Source organism: Anser anser (assembly GCF_964211835.1).
Source record: "Anser anser genome assembly, chromosome: Z".
In the NCBI taxonomy this organism is placed as follows: Eukaryota; Metazoa; Chordata; class Aves; order Anseriformes; family Anatidae; genus Anser; species Anser anser.
This window is the reverse complement of record NC_139723.1, coordinates 29,123,090-29,146,621: the sequence shown is the minus strand read 5'-3', so window position 1 is coordinate 29,146,621 and position 23,532 is coordinate 29,123,090. Positions and strand designations below refer to the sequence as shown.

At 39.6% G+C, this 23,532-nt stretch overlaps 1 protein-coding gene across 2 annotated transcripts in view; it reads right to left on the bottom strand.

Moving 5' to 3' along the window:
* The window catches only part of CAMK4 (calcium/calmodulin dependent protein kinase IV), a 155,599-nt gene that overhangs the window by 1,660 nt on the left and 130,407 nt on the right, over nt 1-23,532 (bottom strand). For both annotated transcript variants that reach the window (XM_083816320.1, XM_083816319.1), the window contains exons 6-10: nt 13,115-13,205; nt 11,490-11,564; nt 7,432-7,507; nt 2,451-2,577; nt 1,381-1,533 (exon numbers count right to left, since the gene is read on the bottom strand). In XM_083816320.1, coding sequence (XP_083672446.1) covers nt 1,381-1,533; nt 2,451-2,577; nt 7,432-7,507; nt 11,490-11,564; nt 13,115-13,205 — 522 coding nt within the window. The remainder of the gene's footprint in view (nt 1-1,380; nt 1,534-2,450; nt 2,578-7,431; nt 7,508-11,489; nt 11,565-13,114; nt 13,206-23,532) is intronic.

Here is a 23,532-nt window from a genome sequence, read left to right as displayed (position 1 = left end):
AAAAGGCGCATGGTTCTTTGTGACCTCCTGGGCAGGGAATATAACAGCTCATTCAGAAATAATAAATTTTATGACTTTGCTCAGTGCTCTTAAATCATTTTGGTGTAACAACATTATACGGCTTCTTCAATGAATGCACAGCAATCCTGTTGTAAGGCTACGGAAATCTTTTGGAAGGGAGCAATGTTAATAGACACACTTAGCTGGTTCTGCAGGGGCAAAGCATCACTGAATTATATCTACCATGTCCAAGAACTTCATAAATGACAAAACTTTTTTCTTTGCCCTGTAGAGATTCTCTGTCACAGTTCCCTAATAACACTGAAAAAAAAAAAAAAGATCAAAAACAAAATTAAGGGTAATTTCTTTGTGAATTTGGGTTTGCATGAGATTGTAAAGTTCACAGACGACGCTTTTAACTCTTGTTCCCCAGGGCTACAAAGGCAGTTTCACTGTAACTCTTGGGAATGATTGCTGTGCTGAATTAGCCTTCTAAGCAGACACAAATCTTGAACAACTGAAGAAGGGACTAGGGAAAAAGGAAGTTTCCTGACATTATATCAGTTAGGTGCCCAGCCACCCGCAATTTACACCTTACTTTTTTCCCTGCATCCTACCAAGGCAGATAAATAGATTAGATTGTAAAACAGCAATTTGGTGACACAAAATCTAATGGAATGCTCACTGCAGGTCCTGCCTGCAGTCTTGCCTTACAACACTTAATTTCCAGATAAATAATTCCACAGTTGTTCTCGGAGGTACTTGCTAATGCATATTTTGGGCCTCCTAATCACAGCCCAAGGTGTTGAAAATGCTGGCTTTAGACCATACAGCGGGATCGCTTAACTTCCTGTTTCATATTGATAAGTATTTCTATATTATCTCTATATATTTATATTTCTATATTATATATATATATTTCTACCATAGGTAGCTTACATATCAAAAGCTTCTGCAGTAGGCTAAATACTTTCCAGATTTATGGATGTATATCTTGCTAAGAAAGTACTCGGAATTTTGTTCTTTCTGGTCAGCACTCCAAGGGTGAAGCAAACAGCACTAAACAGGATGTATATACATGCATGTATGTATGTATGCATGCACGTATGTAGGAAGGGAGGGAGAGATTTTGGGAAATCTGTGTACATTCTCAGCAGTTTTGTCTGTGCAGAGGTTTCAGTCAACGTCATATTTTATTTGTCTGTTTGCAGACATTGATGAAATCATCTTCAAGTTTTCCACCTACATCAGTTATCTTAAATAAAAAGCTTCCATACCACCACAAGGACATTGTTCTGGAAAGTCTGCAAGGCCTCTGTAAGCTATTGATTTTACTGCACACTTTCATAGCCAAAACAGAAACTATGTCCAGAGACTTGCCTTAAGTTTACGCCGGGCATTGAATTCTTGAAGTTTCTTTTGTGCATTGTCCATATGTGCAAAATTTGCTGCCTTTCCTGTGACCCATGGGTGCTGCAAAGCCTGTAGAGTTGTGAGGCGTTTCTTGGGGTCTAAAACAATTAACTTTTTAACCTGCATCACAAAGATAAAATACACAAGACTGTTAATCTTATTTCATGTGCAGAATTGTACCATGCAGTCACATCAAAAATCAAGTGTGTCATTCAGTCACTGCATAACCTTGTATAAACATGAACTGGAAAGTACTGTATAAGTATTTCTCTCTTAGTCCACTCTGAAACTAATGCTACCTATGCCACTGTTTCTGCTGTTGTGATCAGGAGAACTGCAACTCACCAAACACAAGAGCGGGAAACACAGCACTACAGACATACCCCTGGATCCAATTTACTTCATCCAGTATTTTACTGGATAAACAAATACTGCACAGGTAGCATGTCAGCCCTTATGTTTCACTAATGAACCATACTTAACAGTAACATCTCCTCATCTACTGAGAAAGTGTTTAAATAGACAGAAGAATGCTGCCAGCAAAAAGGGGGGGGGAGGGGGGGGGAGGGGACACGGAATGCCACATCACTTTTTATCATTTTTTTATATTCCTCTTCTGAAGTTCTGACTTGAAAACTGCACAAGATATAGGGTCTGTTTCTACATTCCCCTGAAGGTGGATGCCCTGCAAAAACAGAACAATGAAACGTCTCAAGAGCAAGAGTAAAAGCCAGGCATAGATGAATGCAGTTTTCATCACCAACAATCTGTGGCTTTGTTCACAGATGGACTGCAATATCCACTGTTTTGAGTGCTCAGTACCTTGTAAAATTATAGCACTGGGCTACCAAGGGATATTTTACAGCGCTGTAATTAACCAAAGATCAGAAGAAAAGCAAGGAGCCACATAAGCAATTAATTAACCACTTGTTCTTCCCCTCACCCCGCCCCAAAATGCACTCTCTTTATCATTGGGAGTGATACTAATAAAATATATATTAGCAAAGGTATTGCACTCTCGTTTCTGTTTTACTTACTAAATCCTTGGCATTCAGAGACACATCATCCCACCAGGGGGACACAAAGTCATATTCACAGTTCAGGATTCTCTTAAACATGTACTGATCTCCCCTTTCATCATAAAATGGTTCAAAGCCACAGAGTCTGCAAGGATAAAAGAGAGAGAAGTTCATCATGCATTACTTGGCCTTGGTCCCTGGTATGTCATGATCTGAACTCCGCTTCGGAAAACAGACCTGGATGTGCACATGAACTTTGCACACAATTTCTATGACAGAGCAAACCAAAGTGTGGTTGTAATAACTCACAAATACTGGTCAAGGCTGATCAAAGTGATTATTTTCCATTGTCACATACCTGTAATTGGAACTATTAATATAGGAACGTAATGCAAGGGCAGCCATACAACGTCAGACCATTCATTAAGTATTTCAGCCTCTGACTAGCTAAAATCAGACAACTACGGAGGAGCAGAAAAACTGTGATTCAAGGCTCACGGACTTCTTTAACTGAAACTGATGTCTTTGTACCAAATAGACTTCCTTGGTTCTTTCACCTCCTGAGCTTTTCCCGTCACTTTTTGAACCGCTGCAAAGTTGCAGCACCCACAACATCTTGCAGACGGGTGCACTAGGGCCAGCTGCACGCCTTGGTGGCAGTCTGCTTCTGGAGCTTTCATTCAGCGACCCCTGTGATTGTTCTGGAGGAAAACTGCAAACAGCTGATCATGACAATTAGTCATTGCTCAACCTGAAGCCTTTGCTCTTTCCTGCCCTCTTCTGTGGATATTCACCAGCTCTGAGTGTTTTTGAAGTGGGTGCAAATGCTACTCAGCAGGGGCACACTGTGGACTTGCATATTAGAAAACTTTTGAGGAACTCTTTTGATTTTAATCTCTCTTTCTTTCCTAACAACTCCTGACCTTAGACCCGTTGTTTGGATTGTTTACAAGCAGAGAGTTAAGACGTTCAAAGAGCAATTATCAGAATCCCTCTGTGTGCTCCCTGAGAAAACAGAGTTAGCCTTCATTTTCCTGTGAAGTTAGAAGCTTTTCTATGTCAAGTCAGCACTTTTTTTTGATTATGTTCATCACTGTACGTTCTTCCATCGTATCACCTAGGCACTCGGTAACACAAAATCCTTTAGCAGCTTTTCATCATCAGCTTTCATCTTTACCTGGGTAACCTAAGTATTATCAGGAAGTTTTGTAACCTCACTAATGAATGTATTTATGAATATATAGAATAATACATATCCTGACAGATCCACATTGCTGACCCTGGGAAAGGCAAACTAATAGAAGTGATTCTACTTATATAATGTCATTTTTGCACTTCATTGCACTTTCATCACGTTTGCACACATAATCAGATGTTTAAAGTGAATTTCTTATTCAAGCAGTAAGTTATCTGAGCTACAAAAAAGCTGTATCTTCTACTAGCCTAGCTTCTACTCTGTCTCCAGAAAATGCAACAAGCAACAAGAGGATGATAGCAAACTGAAAATAACAAGATGACAACAAATCTAGTAAATGTAACCTTGCATTTTGACTTCTTTTTATTTATTTATTATTATTATTTTTAAAGCCAGTCAGTGTGCTTACATTCCTGAAAAAGGAGACAGATGTTCAAGCAACAAATGTTTTTTAGAGAGTGATGTGCAGCCTGAACAGCTGCATCACTGCACCATTGCAGAGGAAAAATCCTGCCCTGTGAGCACATTCCAGGTGCGTTATTCATCTCCAAGTCTGGCAGAGATGGATCATAATACAAGGATCCAGCCTACAAATACTGTACTTTGGTAGGTAGGAGCTGGTCATGGTTACCCTGCTCCTTCCCTCTGGTTTGCCTCTCGGCACCATTTCTGAGCTTGTTCCAGGTCATCTTTCCCCAGGGAGCACCTCTGCTGAGCAGAGTCCTTAGGCCACAACTGCTTCAGCCAAAATTAGCCTCTGGTTACCAGGTAACTGATTACATGTAGTGAGACCATGCTTAAGGCTTGCTCTCACTGTGCTGGATGACTTCTAAGTGATTCTCTATTTACACCTAAAAATATTTTCATCATTACTCACTACTATTAGCTACTGTTGTCTTAACAGTTAACAATTTCTGTAGATACACTTTCACACTCCAAAAACTTCCATTTCAGCAGACAGATTTTTCACTATATGTCCCATTAGATCCGTAAAACTATAGGTGTGTTTTCAAATTAGATAAATTAAACTACAGTAAAACCCAACAGGGTTGCTCTCATTTAAAATAGCATTATGCTGATTCATTTTAAATCATTTACCAACAAAATAAAGTCAATGTAAACAGGTTCAAAATCAATTACACATTACCAGACAGTGTTTTGTGCCCTTTTAAATCCATTTGTAAAAAATACCTTTAATGAAATTCATGCAGTTTTGACTACAGGTGAAACCTACATATTTGTTGACTGCTAACTGCATCTTGAATGCACGGTAGTATTTCTAACCTGTTGCGAGAATACAAAAGGACTGATCCTCTGCGCTATTAAAACTATAAGTGTGGCTTCCCTGGAATTATGACAGTTAGCAGCAGGAATAATTTTTTCTGTCAAGTATGTGTCAAAGTTTTTTAGTCACCCGGTAAGTCAGGTTTCTATTAGTGAGAAGATGGAGTTTTATATGCACGTCTTCTGTAGCGTGGTAGTTAACTCCTACATCTGTTCTGTTGGGAGGGGAGGCATAATCAACAAGACATTTTTGTATTGTACACATCTGCATCCCATCTGCTAAAATATGAGGGTGGGACATGCAACATTGTCCTTTAGGCTGCAGGATTAATGAATTAGTTACTGTTCATGTGCCTGCTGATCTGGTCTCAGCTTCTAACCTATTAGAAAAGTCGACCTGCAAAGCTTTGCATTCACTGGCTAAATGGAAGAGATGGTCAGGTACAACAGACTGGTACCTTTTTTTTTTTTTTTTTAGTCTGGCTTCTTCCTGTAGGTCAAATGGGATTTCAGTAGTGCAGGATAAGAAGACCAGGAAGAGGAAACACAGCAGGAGCTTACATGCTTGTTTACACCAGTGCAGAGGTTTAACTTGGCCTGGGAGCATGTCCTGAACAACTGTAAGATTTAGAAAGGTTGCACACAGCAAATACCATTCCATATATTAAAATAGGAATTTGCTATATGTTCTCAGTTGGTGCTTGACTACACTTGAAAGCAAGTTCTGCTTGAAGAAGGCTCTCAACTTCAAGCAGAAAAGCTATTCATCAATTGCTCAATAGCTAGGAAAGCCTATGCCTTAATTCATATATCCTTGTAAAGGGACAACAAAAGGCACCTCTCCCATCTCAGTGACAGCCCTGTGGCAAACCTCAAATCTCTCCATTTCTCTTGTGTGGGCCACTAGAACTGATGAGAAATGATTGCCTGCACATATGTCCACCCTCCCACCAAACTCAGCCTTGGACTTTTACACAAAAGAACTATATGGGCTGAAATAAAAGTGTAAGTGGGATGGTACCCAAGCTGGCACTATCATCAGGCCACTGGGTGTAAGAGCAGGCAATATTTGAGGTGTGATCTTCTACAGACTTGAACCATGCATTGAAGCAAAGATTCACATTTTTAAAGGAGCAGATAACACAACTGCAATAAAACCATGACAAGAATGGAAAGCACGGCCTCCAAAATTCATCATTATTATATGCATGTATTTTCTGGTGTATTATAGGAATACTGAATCCAATTATTTAAAGGGACACAAAAAGAGAGCCATGAATTGTTTGAAGCTGATGTACGGAAGATGTTTTCTAGTGCTTCCATTAGAGCGCTTATATACCATTACAAGTACTTTTACTATAAACCCTAAAAAAATATAATTGTGTCTTTCCAAAAGACAGAAACAAAATATTTGTATTATGCACTGTACTTGCTGGACAGTTAGTGAATTCTACAAGGAGAAAAAGAAATGGGTCTAAATATAGAAAACCTTCTGTATTTTTAATGTATATCTGCAAAATTATTTTTCTTTCTACAGAAGGCATTCCACAAGTATCATATACAAGCCAGTTTAGCATCTGTGTTGGCAAGGGAATAAATGAAGTTATTTATTCTGCCATAAAGAGAAGTGTCAATAAAATGGACACAATTTTCACTTCTCAGAAATCTTCCTTTGAAAGATTCCATTTATGCAATAAAATAATTGCAATGCTTGCCAACTGAATTAAGACTAGCCATATTAAAATGCAGCCATAAGTGCTTATCTTTAGACACAACTCTGAAAATTTCGGTCTGCAGTTGAAATTTCATCTCTTTATGTATGACCTGCATTGCTCACAGCCCTTTGTCAGATGAATCTCTGGGTATTTTGTAAGAGGTGGAACACATCTTTTTCATCATTAATCATTTAACCAATCAGACTGATCTGAAGACAAGGTCCAGGACTGTCCCCTGCCTCCTGGTTATGATGGGGCTGAGCCTGAGACTGCAGCTGTGAGGCTGCATCCAAAAGCTGCTGCAGCGTATGTGGCTAACACAGAGGAACGTGTCTTTGGCAATATTTAGAGGCACTGCAAAACTACTGCATGCACCTTAGCTTCTCTTTGCCCAGTCTGTAGTTGAGAAGTTACTTAGAATAATGGTACATTTCATAGTTTCTGTGAAAGAGGAAAAAATGTACAACACTTACTGACATTTGTATTTTTTTTCCTTTGCTTTCAGCATCCGTTCATTCTGTTCATTCACTGCAGTTCATTCACATTAACAGCATGACTCTGCACAGACCTTGCTGCTATTCATGATGAAGTATTATATTCATCAAATACATCACCTGTGTATTTTGCCATGCTCCTTTAGCTTTTGACTTCCTTAAACAACATTAGGAACATCACAACTCAAGTTCAGCATCTGTTTGTTTTCCGACAGCACATCCCATATATAATGCCATAAAAAAATGCAGTTGCTGTATTTTAAACCAAAGGAACCAGCTGCATATCACCCCATGGCACTGCCTGCACTTACAGAATGTAGGTGATAATCCCCAGAGACCACATGTCCACTTCAGGGCCATAGGCACATCCTCGTAGTATCTCTGGTGCTGCAGATGATAAAAGTCTTGTCAGTAAGATGAAACTTGAATGCAGAAATAACAGTTAAAAAAGTTGACATAAACTGTGTGCACGCTCACAGGAATCTTTGAAACAGTTAGGTTAAGGGCTTCTTTGAGCCCTTAATTAGTCAAGTAATACCCTCCACTGAGTGTAAAGCAACAGAAGAGATGTCCAAGTGTGGACAGAATAAAGTGCAATGTGACAGGGGAACTTTGGTGTCAGATGGCTTTTTAGGTTAGATTTGCACAAGTAAAAGGGATAGCCACACCAGCACTGGAAGTCCAATGTGGCAAAGGAGATGGTATTCTTATTTTGGTATTTGGTTTACTTGGTAGTTTATTGGGGCTTTATTTTTGGTATTTTAATTGTATGAATATATCTAATGCTGATGTGTAACATTGTAGACATACTTTATTTGAAACCACCATTCTGACCACATCCGATTTTCCTTTATTCCTGCCACAGCCTGCCCCTTCCTTCCCCAGTCCTTCATTTTTATTTTTCTTAACTGTAGTCCCACGCTTTAATTTGGTTTGTAAACTCGACTGCATTACAAGGAAATTGAGGACTGCATCCCTCTGTCTGCAGCTGAGGGACTGCAGGTATTACTGCCTCAGAAATGGGTCTTTTCGTAGCTCCAAGCTTCTTAGCTCCCTGAGGAAAGACAAGACCAGTTCAGGCAACTACTCCTCCTGCAGGGCAGAGAAGGTGGAAAGGAATGGTTTTGGTGGACTCTAGCTCTAAAATGGTTGAGTCAACCTTTGTCTGAGTAGCTTGACAGTCACACCTTGAGGAAAGCTGAGCAGCCTGGCTCACCCTGCAGACAGTAGCTGCTGCTGCTGCCATGTGTGACCAAAATGTGCACTTCTGCACACTCAAACTGTGATGTGCCCACCCTGAGCACCTCGTGCCCCCAGGCTCTCAGCTCTAAGCAGCCTCCAGAGAGGTCTCTGACCTGGGCCCACCTCCATGGGCTATATGCCTGTGGTGGCAGGATGTGAATGTCAGAGGAGATCCACGTAGGAAGTGTAATTGCCAGCACTCGACGCTGGGGGAACCAAGACTCTTCCCTCCCTTACCTTTTGGCCACAGAAAAGACATAGCCAACTAGTGTTGGAAAAAATAATCAAAATGATACTGCTGAGCCATCCTTCCAAGCATCTGCAGGTCTTATTGACAGCAAACATTATATCTGTGTGCTGCAACATCCCTGTGGAATGAGGTTCCACAGAGCAAGACATTAGTCGGAGCACACATGACTCCCTAAGGGCCTCCAGGCAGCTGGCTCAGACTTCTTCAACCTACCTGAAAGATCTATCATACTAGGAACATACGAAGCATTTTTACAAGTCATTAATATGGGAGGCAAAGGATATTAGTAGCCAAGTTTTGCCATATAGTACTTTCACACCTTGGAGCTGGCCAAATGCTTGGCAGTCTGAGCACGGACTTTCCCTGCCTCTTCATTCTTTTTTCAGGTCAGGTGGTGAGCAGGTGAGTTTTTGAGGAGGGATACCAGATCCCAACTGGTCTGAACTCAGAGCAACCTGTAGCTAACAGAACAGCTTAGAGGCAAGGCAGACAATGACCTTAGAGAAAGACATGCAGATGGTCCAAGAAAAGAGGTGTCACTCAGTGTTCCCTCTGTCATATTTGCTAATGCCAGATGTTGTGCTATGAACTCGACAGGACAGTTTTTCTTTTTGATGGCTGATATATTTCCTCTAAAGCAAACAACATTTTTGGGATGTCTTCTTGCTTCGGATAAGGGCAGAAGAAGCTTTCAGCCCTTTTTTTTTGCTTTCCTCCTCTTTCCACTGTAAAATGGCCACAAAGAGACCAACAGCCCCCCCCCCCCCCCCCCCCATCCATCCATCCATCCATCCATCCATCCATCCATCCACCCACCCACCCATCCAGGTCTGCCTTGATGTCTAGACTGTGATTACGCAGCTGTATGATTTTTTCCAAACTTCCAAAAGTTTGCTTTTGGCAAATGGATTGCAGTGATGCAAATGGATTGCAATGATGTATTGTTGTTAGTTTAGATGTTGGCTGTAACAGACTGATGATGAATCACAGCCCTGTGTTGGCTTGTTTTCCTGTGCTACTGCAAGCAATCACCTATGCCCTTCCTGTTAAGTTCATTCAAAGGACAAGTTAAGTTCTCAACAAGTTCTTTGTGACCATCATCTTTCTTTCAGTCTTCTGCATCCCCTTGCTTGTTGCAGGGACTATGGACTGTGAAGTCTTGATGCCAAAGTATCCACACTCCAACAGTATGTTTTCCTTGCTGTGTCCTTCCTGGAGAAGCTGTTGATAGTAGGGTGGGCAGGATGTGGAAGTTGGCAGCCTGTGGCTACCAATTATTCATAGTTTAATTTGGCATTTCAACAGTATCACACCTGGGTTTCCTCCATTTGTGGAAAGCAATGCTTTATTACTATCTTCCAAACACCAGGAATTCTGCAGGGTCGGTTAACTCAGGTCATGAAGCAGCGATTGCAGGTCCATGTCTGCAGGCACGAAGCACCTTTCACCACTCCTCAACACAGCCATTCAGCCTCAACCCTCACACCAAACCATCACTACTCTGAGGGCTCTTATGTGTGAAAAAGCCTTATCATAATTTTTTAATAGTATATAAAGATAGGCATAAAAAGGACTAAATGTTATCTATAATTTTATGGCATTTGTAGTATAACAGCCATGAGAGAAGACAAGACCATTAATAGTTAATATTCAAAGTACAGTGTTATGAAGCAGATAGGAACCCAGTGCTACTCCAAATCATTCTTGGCACCTGTGTGTGCTTGACAGAGAAAGACATACAAGCTAATGGACATGTCACCTGAACTGCACTATCAGCTGGGCTACAAGCTCAATAATCTTATGGTCTTCTCCCATGTTCTCTTTCCTTCTACAGTTAAAAAGGCAAATGTCAAATCTCTAGTTTCCACGTGGCTTGGCTCAGCTCGGTCCAATACTACCTGAGATGCTTAAAGCCCAGCACACTGTTAGGAAGTTGCAACCTCTTGTATGAGCCTGTTCAGGGCCAAAAGTGCATAAAGAACAGCAGAAATATATTTCTGCACAAGATTACGTTGGCTTCTGGGGGTGAGCATCCACCATGGCAAGCCTAGCGAGCTTGCCCTGGGGTAAACAAGATCACCAACTTCCTTGGCCATCAGCTTCTTTCCGCACGCAGAAGTGCCTTGCAGTGAAGGGTGAGCAGACTGCAGAGGCAGCTGCAATCCTCTTTTACATGGGGCCTCCTTCTTTTGCATGTTCTGGCAGTGCAGGATCCAATTCTGCTGCATGTGTTGGCCCCAAGAGTCCAGGCAAGCTTCTGCTCTCTTCTCCACCACAAGTGCAGCTGTGCATAAGGATGCTGAACTGGGAGCCCAGCAGGGTGCACAGGATGCACTGCTGAAAGCTGCTGGACAGTCTGCAAGGCTCCTTTTAGCACTGATACTACACCTGTAGTCCTCTGTTATATCAGTCCCAATCCAGCATGGACCAGAATACTCTAAGTAAAGCGTGCATTTAAAACCATGTGTTCACTTAAATGCTTTGGATTCAGGGGGTTAAATTACGAGCATGCTATAAAAAATAATTTTGATTTCCTTTGTGTTAAAAAAAGTATTATTTTAAGATAAATTCACCATAATTAATATTCAAATATTTGTAATTGTCTATACATTTTTAGAGTTTTCCATTAAGCCTTCCATACCCCAAATTTCTGCTGATGCCTCTCCAGTATTATTTCAGTAATTTCAGTATTTTTATGATGGTTGGACTTATTCCCATGCAAATAATGGACTTGCACCAAAACATGTTTTTATTACGCTTAGTGGATTTGATTAAGCTGGACAATATGAATACCTCTCCTTTGAAGGCAGGCTGGAAAGAAAAAATGTAACATCCTCACATTAAATCCAGCATCATGTAAATAACAAAGCAACGTACCACAGTACCCTGGAGTTCCACAAACTGTCTTCATGGTCACCTGATCTTCCACAATCTTGGAAAGTCCAAAATCAGCTGTTAAGATTTTTTTTTTACAAATGTTAACATTTTCATTTCCTTGTAAAATCACTTTTCTCACATTGTATATGTAGTTAAATGAACAGTACTGTCATTTCCAGAGATGAGGGTCAATTTAAGGAATCTACCCAGAGTGCAATCTGGAAGTAAAATTTGTCTGTACAAATGGGTTTTCTTGGCTCCTGACTGACCCAAATTTAACTTGTTTATCCCGAAGATTGCATACAGCCAATGCAATGAGATGCCTGAGGGCGTACAATCAGTGATACAGAAATGCATTTCAAAAAGCTGTACCTTTGTCTCACTTCAATTTTATCTAATTTGCCACTCACTGGTATGGTAGCAATGTTGGGCACAGCCTGGCATCTGGGGAAGAAGAGGGAAGGTGAGCTGAGAATGGAGGTGAGGACATCTCTAGTAGTGCTCCTCTTCTTTGGGTGAATGCTACAGAAGCCCTCACACCACTCTGGCCATCACACCAAGGCTGCATTAAACTATCATATTATTAGAGCTTTTCCAGGAAAGATAAGAATGAGGACAGAATGTAAATCAGGATACTATCATCATGAGATGCAAGACTTTCATAGAAATGTGTACGAAAGTGCTTGCAAATAGTTCTTGGAAATCTGGATCCTTGAAACCCATGATGAAGAAAGGCACGATGAACATGGCAACACTTTCACTCCTTGCATGCTCACATGCTCCCTGGCAAGGCAGCACGAGGCGGTATTTCTAAACTGATTGCAGTTCAGGAGCACTGCACACTTGGAGTATCACCTGCTGGGTGCATGGCAGAGCTCTGTTTCTTTCAGAAGAAGAGAGCAGGAGGCTCAGGGCTTTTGTTGTTTTTCTTTTAGCATGTACATATCAGTCCTTTTCCAGCTTAACACATCTGAACTGCCACAGCCCACTTTCCACCAGGGAGTACTTCACTGCTCTGTATGACCTAGCCCAGGAGCTGCCCATGGCTGAACACAGCAGAGCAGAGAAGAACACAACACGAAACAGTACAGCACAGCATAGTACAACACAACACCACACCACACCACACCAGCAGGCTTCTTCAGAGCTCCTCTTTGCTCCAACAAGAGCTGGGCATACCTAGCTTTGGAGGTCAGGCCCTAGGCAAGTGGCTGCTGCTCCTGAGGGCATTGGCATAATACATCCCCGCTCAGGAGAGCCTGACCTCACCTCTATCTTCTCACCCCTCCATGAATCTTTTCCTTTAAAATACTAGTTTAACAAAATAGGGACAGAGAAGTGATGTACACAACCGTACGCTAATCTCATGATCCATCTTGTTCCTCCCACACTCTTTATCATCTGCCACTTTCTGCATGGTTTTAGCTGTAAATTTCCCAGGACAAGAGGCTAGCTTTGTGTTTGTTTTTAAAACACCATTCACAACAACGCTGCTGAAGAAGAAATATGCTGTTCATCTGAGCATTAGCATTAGATTACAATAAAGTAGTGGTGAGAAGCATATAGAGTTAGCACATACTACTGGTACAAAGGAATTAGGGAAGCAACTATTTAATGGTGCTTACCAATTTTCAGTGGTGCATCTGGTGCTGGTGTTGCATAGAGTAGATTTTCTGGCTTCAAGTCACGGTGCACAATCCCATTTGCATGCAGGTACTGCAAAAAGAAAATGTCAAAACATTTACCTCAGCATAAGATTACTGTCAAGTACGAGTTAACAACTTCCTAATAATCTATAGCAGCAGTTCATTGGCTGCTACCTATGAGACACAGTCAGTTAACTAACTTTCATCAGCTTTTTTCTGCAAATTTGCTCAGCACAGAATCCTTAGATACGTATTGAGATCTGGATAGGAAAATGAAAATTGGGAAGGCAAAGATGGCATCACGTCCGTATGAGAAGAAAAGCTTCTCAGAAAATGTTGCTGACCTTTTAATACAGTGGTAACTTCTAGGAAGTAATCTAATCGATGCTGAGATACAGAAGTCTGCCTCAGAGAAAGGCAGCTTCTGCATATTACAACATTCTAAGAGATAATCAAAAAATAGTCATATAACTATTAAACTATTAAATAGAAAACTTTGAAAAGAAAAAATGTAGCACGTGCACTCTGTCAACTATAAAATACTTATGGTCTCTTGACCAAGACTTCTAGAAGGTTTTAATACCACACAGTTGTAGGTGCACAGATTTCCACCTGTCTTGGTGAAGCTTGTACAGTACATGTGAACTCACTCTTCACTAAATTCCTGTATAGATGTTGTCCTTGCCTTGCCATAACAGAAGGAAGCACTTCTGGCATATATATGGGCACTTTCTACATTGCTAGGGATAACAATGAAAAAAGGTATAACAATGATAAACTAGTGAAACAAATTCTGTATTTCTTGATTTTCTTTCTTTTCTTATTTTCTTTCTGCAGCAGAAATCTCTAAAACCTTGGAAATATGATGCTTAAGGGAAAAATCAGAGTATCTATCTTATTTGAAAACTTCCTGGTCTACATTTTAGTAGAACCTCTCAGATGTGTTTTCCCTATTGAAAAAAACAAACATAGTGTGTGCACTACTAGGCAGCAAATCGCAAATTGTTGAACATTTGTCTGGAAAGTACAGTTACAATGTTCACTTGAGTTAGCATCTGAGATGTACTTTTGACTGTGCATCAAAAGTTTCCAAAGTTGCCAGTGATTAAGTAACATTAAGTATAAATATATAGCTCTTTCCATAAGCATCATTTTACTGACATTGAATGCTTTTTAAGAGTGTGTTTCTTACAGTGCAATAAATATATTTTGTTGACTTCCTCTAAAATCATAAAGTATCAGTATTAATCATGATGTTGCTAGTGGAGATAGGCCAAAGACTATAATCTAATTTACTTCACAGTGAAATCTAAGTACTTGTCCCACCTGTGTTTTATACAATGAGATGGCTAATTAGTTATACAAAACTGATGGATTGCACTCTGCTACATCGTTTATTGTGGTCATATCTGCATGGATGCACATAATCACATCTAACCTGGATAAGAATACATCTTTATCTTCCAGTGAAGACATAACTGCGACAAAGAGGCTACCACAGTTTATACCACTAATGTGTCTGACATGCAGTAGTAATAGAAACAGGGAGTGTGCTCTACTGGAGTGGACAGAAAGATTTCTGAACTGATTTGTGTTCACACACTGCAGGTCAGTTTAGCTGAAGTTGTAGGAGTGAGAAGGAACAGATATTTTGCAACCACTCAGTGGAAAGCAGACACTTCCAATTCTTTCACATGGAATAGTTTAGACCAAATTTGTGCAGAGAAATGATCCAGCCAAGTTTGCAGAAAGTCTTTTAGCAGGTCATTTTTTACACATGCCTATAACTTAAAAATATTTTATGGTTTGAGGCTGAAAACATCAAAATTTTCTTCTCTTCTAAAAAGTCCATTTTTGTGAAAGTGAAATTTGGAAAAAGCAGTGGAAAAGCTGTTCAGCTTTTCCTGTGTTAAGTCATAAAGTGCGCCAGGCTCACAGGACTCCTTCTCACATACTTCAAGAACTGTAAACAACTATGCCTGCTAACTGTGTTTTCGTTTCATGACTTATTGATTTATTGACAGATTTGTACTGAATTTGCAGTGTGAACTCCTTTTCATTATACATCTGTAAGATCTGTAAGGAAAATAACCTCCTCTATCCAGCTCACCTTATGAAGAAAACGGGCAGGATGCAGGTGGGAGTGCAACAGATGTAATAACCTAATCAATGTCTAGCTACATTCATGGCTCTCTCTGTCCCCTCCACCACATCTCACCTTATCTCCCAACATCCCAGCCCAGATCTCCTGCCCACTCCCTCCCCCCAGTAATACCCTCACCTCCTCTGCCCTCTCCATGTGGAAGTGTAGATCCTTTCATGGTTGCTACAATCCCTGACCTCAGTTCCCTCTGTTTTGTCCTCTCTCTTCTGTAGTTTCTTTTGCTTGACTTCATATCTGGGCACAGGATGTGGTGCTCAGACTAGTCAAGACCCACAAGTATGCTGGCTCACCAGCCTGCTGTTGTCTCTCAGCTACTGGCAAATGTACTGCATATGGCTGGGGCTGCCTCAAGCTGCCAAGTCGTATGTTTAACAGACATCTTGTTGGCATCTTGTGTCTTTCAGACCAAGCGTTCTGTCAAATTTTGTTGAGGTGAGCCTATATAGTCAACAGTTACATTGTGAACCAATGGAAAAAGGGACAAATAGAATAAACAGAAGCAATAACAACAAGAACACAGTATTTTCACTGATGAAGAAAGCCCATTCTTCAACAACACAACAGTATCAGCTGTCCATATGGAGGTGAGAGGTTTCTCACTGGAGTTCTTTAAAATGTACCTGTCTCCCAACAGCCTTGTTACTGAAGGTCTCCAGACCAGGCAGTGGCCTTACTTTTCCCCTTTCCATTAGTGTGCAAAGAACAAAAAAGATGATGAGGAGATGAGAAGACTAGACTTATGAGGAGCAGTTGAGGGACCTGAAGTAGTTTAGACTGGAGAAAAGGAGGCTAAGGAGAGACCTCATCCCTCCCTATAACTACCTGAAAGAAGGTTGAAGCAAGGAGGTTGTCGGTCTTTTTTCTTGTTTGACAACTGATAAAAGGGGAGGAAATGGTCTCAAGTTGTTCCAAGAGGGGTTCAGATTGGATGTCAGGAAGAATTTCTTCACAGAGAGGGTGGTCAGGCTCCTCAGAGAGGTGGTAGATTCCCTATCCCTTTAGGTATTGAAGAGATGTGTCCAACCATCAACCTGACCTTGACCAAACCTAATCAAGGTCAGGTTGATGGTTGGACCCTGGGCCTTGTTTGCTAATTTTCACCAGTCCCAATAGGCAAAGTGAAGAGAGTACACCCACCAGCTCTGCTCACCACATAACACAGTAGCTCCTGGTATCGAAGACTACTTGGTAATTACATTGCCTTTTATGAAAGTGAACAGTATTCTGAGATTTACTGTTTTCTAGAAGTTTTTACTGTTTTTTTTTATTGTCTAATTAGAAATTGATTTAGTTAAATTAGCATAATTTTCTTTGTATAGCACCTATTTCAATTTACATATGCTTTATTTTGATTTCTCTTCACTTCATTTCTCACATATTGATTTTAATGAATAGAACTTTCCTTTACAGGCAGTGCCTCTGCAGCATAAGTTCAAAGACAATTGTTTCTGTCTCCCACTTCAGAGTATAGCTTTGGGCATTACATACTCTCATACTAGAATAGTTAACCCGTGCTCTACTGTTTAAATGTTATGTCTCTCAACGGCTAAATAGCGTGATTAAAAGTGAAGATCATGGCCTATCTATCTAGTCAGAAGTGGTGATACTGACTCTCTTTATGATCTAGGCTTTGCTGAGTTCCATAATTTTCCCCACCTGTAAAATGCAGATGAAACATGAAAAACATTTGCATTCTATGGATGGACGGAGAGATTTAACTGCAGAGTGCTGTACAACAATTTAGCATAGCATGCATGTAAAATGTGATTATAACGTGAAGAGAGATTCTTTCAGTAGCTAAAAAAGTCCTGTTTCCACTTTTTTCTGATTTTCAGTAGGTAACGCACTAGAAGAAAATATGGGCATAGCAGTCGTCTGATTGCAGCTTTGCTTATTTGTGTTAGTGAAATAAGGTGGATACAGAAAATTTATTTTTAAATCATAGTGTTATATTTCCATGGCAACATTACATGGGTATATTTAAATCTGGTTATGTCCTGTAACATCAATGTATCAAATGTTACATTTACTGATAGAATAACAGCCTTTGGTCTGGCCTGATGAGATGTAGATGAAGAGAGGCCACCACAGGATATCAGAACAAGACCTGTGGAAGAAGCCTTGTGGAAGAAGTCTTCTCCATGTACGGTTATTTCATCAGATCAGCTGAGTTGGCCAATGGCACAGGGAAGAGAAACTATGCCTTCTCATGTACTAGTGTACCTGTACCTGTTTCTCTCTCTCTCTTTTTTTTTTTTTTTTGTTAAACAGCAAAGGCACTTGCAAGGCAGTACTGATTTTAAGGAACATTCCTTATAAGGAATGGCTGTTCCACTTAGTAAAAGAAAATGAACAGGAAAAAATAAAATGGAAACTAGAAACAACAGAGACCTGGAACAGTGTGTCAGTGTACATTAAATAAGTGAATGTAAATGCAAATGAAATGAAATAAAATAAAATACATAGTGACAAAACACTATTTGCTAAACACAGGGCCTTGCACATGCTCTGAAGACAAGAGATGTAAGCTGGCCAGGCAGGTGAACTGTATAGGCTTCAGGCACACAGTAGGCTACTGCTTTATCACTGTATAGCACCTCAGGTAATCAGGGACAAATGTATTCTAGCAAAATTGAGCGTGATAGTCTTACTACTCTTTGAAAAAACTTGAGGATAGACTCAGCAAGACACTAGCTGGGAACAGTACACAGAGACTTTTCTAAAAGAATCACCAGTTCAAATAAAGGCAGCCTTCACCTTGGCCTGTATTCCCGTGGCGTACAACAGCAGCTCTTGACTGAACAATTGTCGTGACTCTAACTGTGACTACAGAAGAAAGATTTTTTTTTTCCTTTCTTCCCTTTTCAAAAGCTTCTTGCTAATTGCTCCATGAGAGTTTCGTTTTCTGTTTGTTTAATCCTTTAATAATTAAGGTTCCTATCTAACTTTAAAGATTTTATGACAAAAGGATGAATGAAGACTGCTTAAAATTCTGGCCTTTTTTCTTAGTTTTATTTATGGTACATATTACAGAGAACTGTAGAAAAGTAGGGCTGAAATCAGTCTGAATCATCTACTCCTCTCCATGCTCCTAGACAGAATGAATTACACCTACAACAGTTGTTTGTCCAATTTATACTTAAAGGTCTCTGATACCAGTGACTCTGCAGCCTCCCTGAGCAATTCATTTCAAGGCTGTGCTGTCTTGACCTGTGACTTATCTGTATCGCAACAGGAGCAGATGAAGCACATTACTTTGTTTCTTACATACCATAAATGAAGAAGGCATATGTTCTGCCCCCCACACCCCCATTTTTTTCCAAAGGTCTTTCGTGTACTTAGCATGCACAAGATCAATCTTCCCTCATAAGACTAAAAGACTTAGTCTTTTCTTACAGACCATCTTTTCTAGGCTCATGATCATTCTTGTTGCTCTTCTCCAGGCTGTATTGATTTGCATCAATGTGTTCAAAATGTAAATATGCATTCCAGTTGTGGCTTGACAAATTTTACAGGATGTATTCATAACAGTATTTGCCTTTTTCTGCAATATATCCCACTCCTGTTTGCCTTTTAATCCAGTGTAACCTTCTGGTCCTTTCTGTTTTGATCACAGTCTTAGGTTTTTACTGGTGACTAGTCGAGTTCAGGTACAATTTTGTCATTGGCAGTACAGAAGGGACACTGAATTTTACTGAAGTTATTTTTTTTCAAAACCTACTCTCCAACATACTTGCAGCCTTTCCCAATTTCATGTTGTTCAAAATTTTCATTAGTGTACTTTATATTCCGTCATCCAGGACTGCCAACAAAAGCAGTGAAAGAGGCAAATCCAAGAAGATTTTTTCTTGCACCTCTGCTCTTGTATCTCTAGATACACTGTTAGCACTCCCTTGGTACATGTAGCCAGTCTAAACTCCATCCAGCTTAAAATCACAGCTTTTTGACCACATTTCCCTAATTTACTCTGAGACTGGCAGGTGAAAGTACCAAAAGCTTTACTCATGTCGAGTATGCATGACATCCCCTGTTTCGCCCCTATTAATAATGCCTCTTACACTGCTTGAGAAAAAATTAGACTAATCTGGCATGACTTGATCCTAAGAAAAAACTTGCCTTACTGATAATCTCCATGTTTTGTTATTTCTCAGGTGCCTAATATTACTTTGTTTACTATTTACCATAGATTATTTTCTGGGAAGTAGAACCAAGCCAGCTGGCCTATAATTCCTCCCTTCCTTCCTCTTGAAATGTGTACTACCTATATATGGTTCTCTGCCTCTGCTCTAGGAGAAATAATGGTTAACTGTTCAATCTGTTTCAGACTCAAGAAGCTCATTCTTTAAAGAATGTACTAAGGAGTTCACCAGGTGCAGCCAATTAAAAAAGGGCTAAATGATTTGAAGGATCTCTAACCTAGCCTTTTCTTATTCTAGGCTTATATTTTACCACTCTGTCACTGGTGTTAATTGTGCTAAGCATCTAGTAATAGCTGAACTTTTAATGAAAAGAATAATAAATTAAAAAAAAAAAAAAAGACACTTCTCCTTTCATCATGTCTCCTTCACCTGGATTTCTTCTTATGAGAATGACTGATTTTGCTACGCTTCTTATCTCCTGCTAGATGCATCTCATTTTCTGTCCTGGCCTTTCTGGCTTTATCCTTCACACTCCTGCTATGCTTCTAACTCCAGCTTAAAAAAAAATGACCTATTTTCTGCTTTCTATACACTTCAGGTTGTATTTAACTCCAGGATGTACAGTTTGGGGCCGAGCACTATCCTTCGTTTAAATGGAGTGATGAGAAACCTGCTGACCCTTGACTGCAATACTATGCTCCCAGGGTCTTGCACTCTCTCTGATGGGCACAGGGCTGCTGCTGGCAACACTGCAAGTTCTCTTCTGTCTGCAAGTAAGGAGAAGGTCCTAAAATACCTTTGCTTCCACTTGTGAGAGTGACTGTGAGCCTCACAGCCTTTGGGTTTTGTGGTTTCTCTTCATGACCCAGTGGAGTTATCATCAAATGAACTTCTGCCAAGCATGCCTACAGTATGACTGCCACATTCATGAGCACCAGATTCACTCTTGTTTTCAAAGGGAAAATTTCTACCATCTTTATTAGTACACAGGATCTCCTTAGGACTTGCATGTTGAACTTGTTATGAAATCAAGCCTGCAGGGTTCTGAAAGGAACTGCGGGTAGAAGTTCAGTACTGGACATCTTTGGCTATAAATACAGTCCCTAAACCTTTAAAAGGCTGAAAACAGTATGTGTTTTTTTTTTCTTCTCCCTTTTCAAGACTGTCTAGACTTGTAATTAAGCCCTTTCTGCAGCCCTTACAGTAGTGTGTCATTGTGTAATGAAAGCTACTGTATAGTAGTTTGATTTAGTTTGATTTGTCACTATCATTTGATAGGGATGTGGTTAATTGATAAAGTTTCTGAAGCAGTTAAGAGAAAGTTTAAATAACCTTTTAATGATCTAACAGGGCAGAGAGGGATTATTCATGAAAGAAGAAAATATATACTCCTGTTTTCTATTCCTAGGAAAGTGAGTGAGCTCTCTATTAATCACTTTGTACATATAGAAGGGCAAAGCCAGTCTCCATGTACTTGGTGTCTGAAATAATCATAGAGCACATATCTTACAGAGTACAGAGAGACAAATACTCAGCATTCGAAATGTACACTTAGTCACACACTCTACATTGGTGTAGGCTTTGGAAAACAAGCCACATGCATCTTTGATAAGAGTTTGGGGGTTCAAGACAAATCTAAAATGTCACAGTTAGCAAGCACCTATGTTACAGTCTTCTGCATGTATCCGGTGATGTACAATTCACACATTCCATAATTACACACAAATTACAGGCTGGTACAAGAATAAGATATGTGACCTGCTCTATACCCTAGAGCAAAAGATGTGGTCCCTCTACACCACAGGTTCCACATCTTTAAAACATCTGTTTTCCACATCTGTTGTGACATGCAAGTTGTGTTTTAGATGTCTGAGTGACAAGTGCAAAATGGGAATGGGGCTACACCACTAGCTATCATTGAAACTGTGCTATCCTGACTGAAGTCCCTGTAAAACTCCACTGCCTCAACTGATTCAGGCTGTATTTGAAAACAGCAATACAAACACTGAGTGGCCTGTTTTTATGCTTCCACTTATCACTCAGGCAGCAAATAAGTTAGAATGCAGAACTGGACCCAAATCCTGTATGCTTGGACTATGGGAGTTGGGTCATGTGATTTATGCTGATTATGAAAAAGTACATTTATTTGATTTGGTATTTGACTTGTATAAACAAATTATTTAGGACTATAATCATTTTTAGTTTTTTTTTCCAAAATAGAAAACAATCATTGAAATATTTTCAAAATGCAGGGATTGTTTTCACATGGCAGAGTCTGAGAATTCTTGCTTAAAGAGATTTAAAAACAATGATGCTGTCAGAAACTAGCTCCAAAGAACCAACTGGGTTGCTGTAGTAAAATTGTGAAATAAAGTTATATACACAGCATAGTTTTCCCTCTTCCACTATTCCCTTACTAGTCACATTAACTCCGAAACAAAATGAACAGAAGACCATTTTATCATTGCAGGAAAAAAAGAAAAGAAAAGAAAAGAAAAGAAAAGAAAAGAAAAGAAAAGAAAAGAAAAGAAAAGAAAAGAAAAGAAAAGAAAAGAAAAGAAAAGAAAAGAAAAGAAAAGAAAAGAAAAGAAAAGAAAAGAAAAGAAAAGAAAAGAAAAGAAAAGAAAAGAAAAGAAAAGAAAAGAAAAGAAAAGAAAAGAAAAGAAAAGAAAAGAAAAGAAAAAGAAAAGAAAAGAAAAGAAAAGAAAAGAAAAGAAAAGAAAAGAAAAGAAAAGAAAAGAAAAGAAAAGAAAAGAAAAGAAAAGAAAAGAAAAGAAAAGAAAAGAAAAGAAAAGAAAAGAAAAGAAAAGAAAAGAAAAGAAAAGAAAAGAAAAGAAAAGAAAAGAAAAGAAAAGAAAAGAAAAGAAAAGAAAAGAAAGAAAAGAAAAACGAATATTGATTTATTTTCTGGATATCTTTCAGCAAGTCTGAGATTTCTTTTCTGGATAACAATAAAATGGAGTCCTTTGATAAATGATAAAAGGGATCAGGTTCTAAAAGCTTCCCCAGACATCTTGTAGGAAGATTATTCTTTGCATTTGTCTTGCTTTTACTGGTTGTTCTGGGAAATTGGAAGACAGCATTATGTCTGCTACTTGATACACTGACTTACAAACATTTTCATAAAACTCCAATTAGTTTAGCGAAACTCATTTAACAGAATATTATTTTAGCAGAACAAAGCATATTTGCCTTTGTACTTTGTACAAATATGCATTAACACAACTAATTTGATTTATTAATTCAGTTTATAAATCTGTGTACTACTAAGAAGTATATAGAAATGCATTAGTATAGATGCATAAATCCAAATCATTTTATTCTCTTTGCTACTCTACTAAATCCAAAGGTATGAAATAGCTCAGATGGAATTTTTTAATTCAGCAATTAGATTATATTAAATTTTTAACTGTAAGCTCCACAACTACTTTCTTTTACATTTGGAAACAGTTTTGTTTTTTAATGTTCCTGCTTTTAGAAGAGTGAGGTACCCTGAAGGGTGACAACCTTATACCAGGTGTGATTGCAGCAAATCACTTACAGCCATTTCTGCACAGTCTAACATACGCAGGAGAGGATAAAGCACACACCTTCCCACACAAGTCCCAAACAAATGAGCTCTGTGCAGGGAGCTAACTGTTTGCAGTGGTATAAAGTTCTCCTCTTACACTGTAAGTAGGCCACAGCAACAGAGTAGGTAGAAGAGATTTACTGCAGCGGCTTCGTCTCAGATCCATGTAGAGAAGCCACCCACTTGCAGTCTATCTGAATTCAGTGAAGAATTAGCATATATTAACGCACAGCCCCTCTGCTCAAACTTCCTTTTCTTTCTGCATGGCTGGGGTGCAGATGACAAGGATGCTGTTTCTCTTCCTGCAGCAAGAGCCCCTGCTCAGTAGAGCTTTCCCACTGCAGTCTCCTCACCTACTGGGCACCCACCGTGTGCCTGCCCTCTGTCAGGTGGCTTACCAAAATGGTGAAGGATTTATGTTCTGGGAAGACTCAGTCATTTGTGATGAAATTCAAAAGGACTATGTATCAGATGAAGAGCAATGTCACAAAATGGTAGTGGGCTAGTTAAATTGTGTAACTTT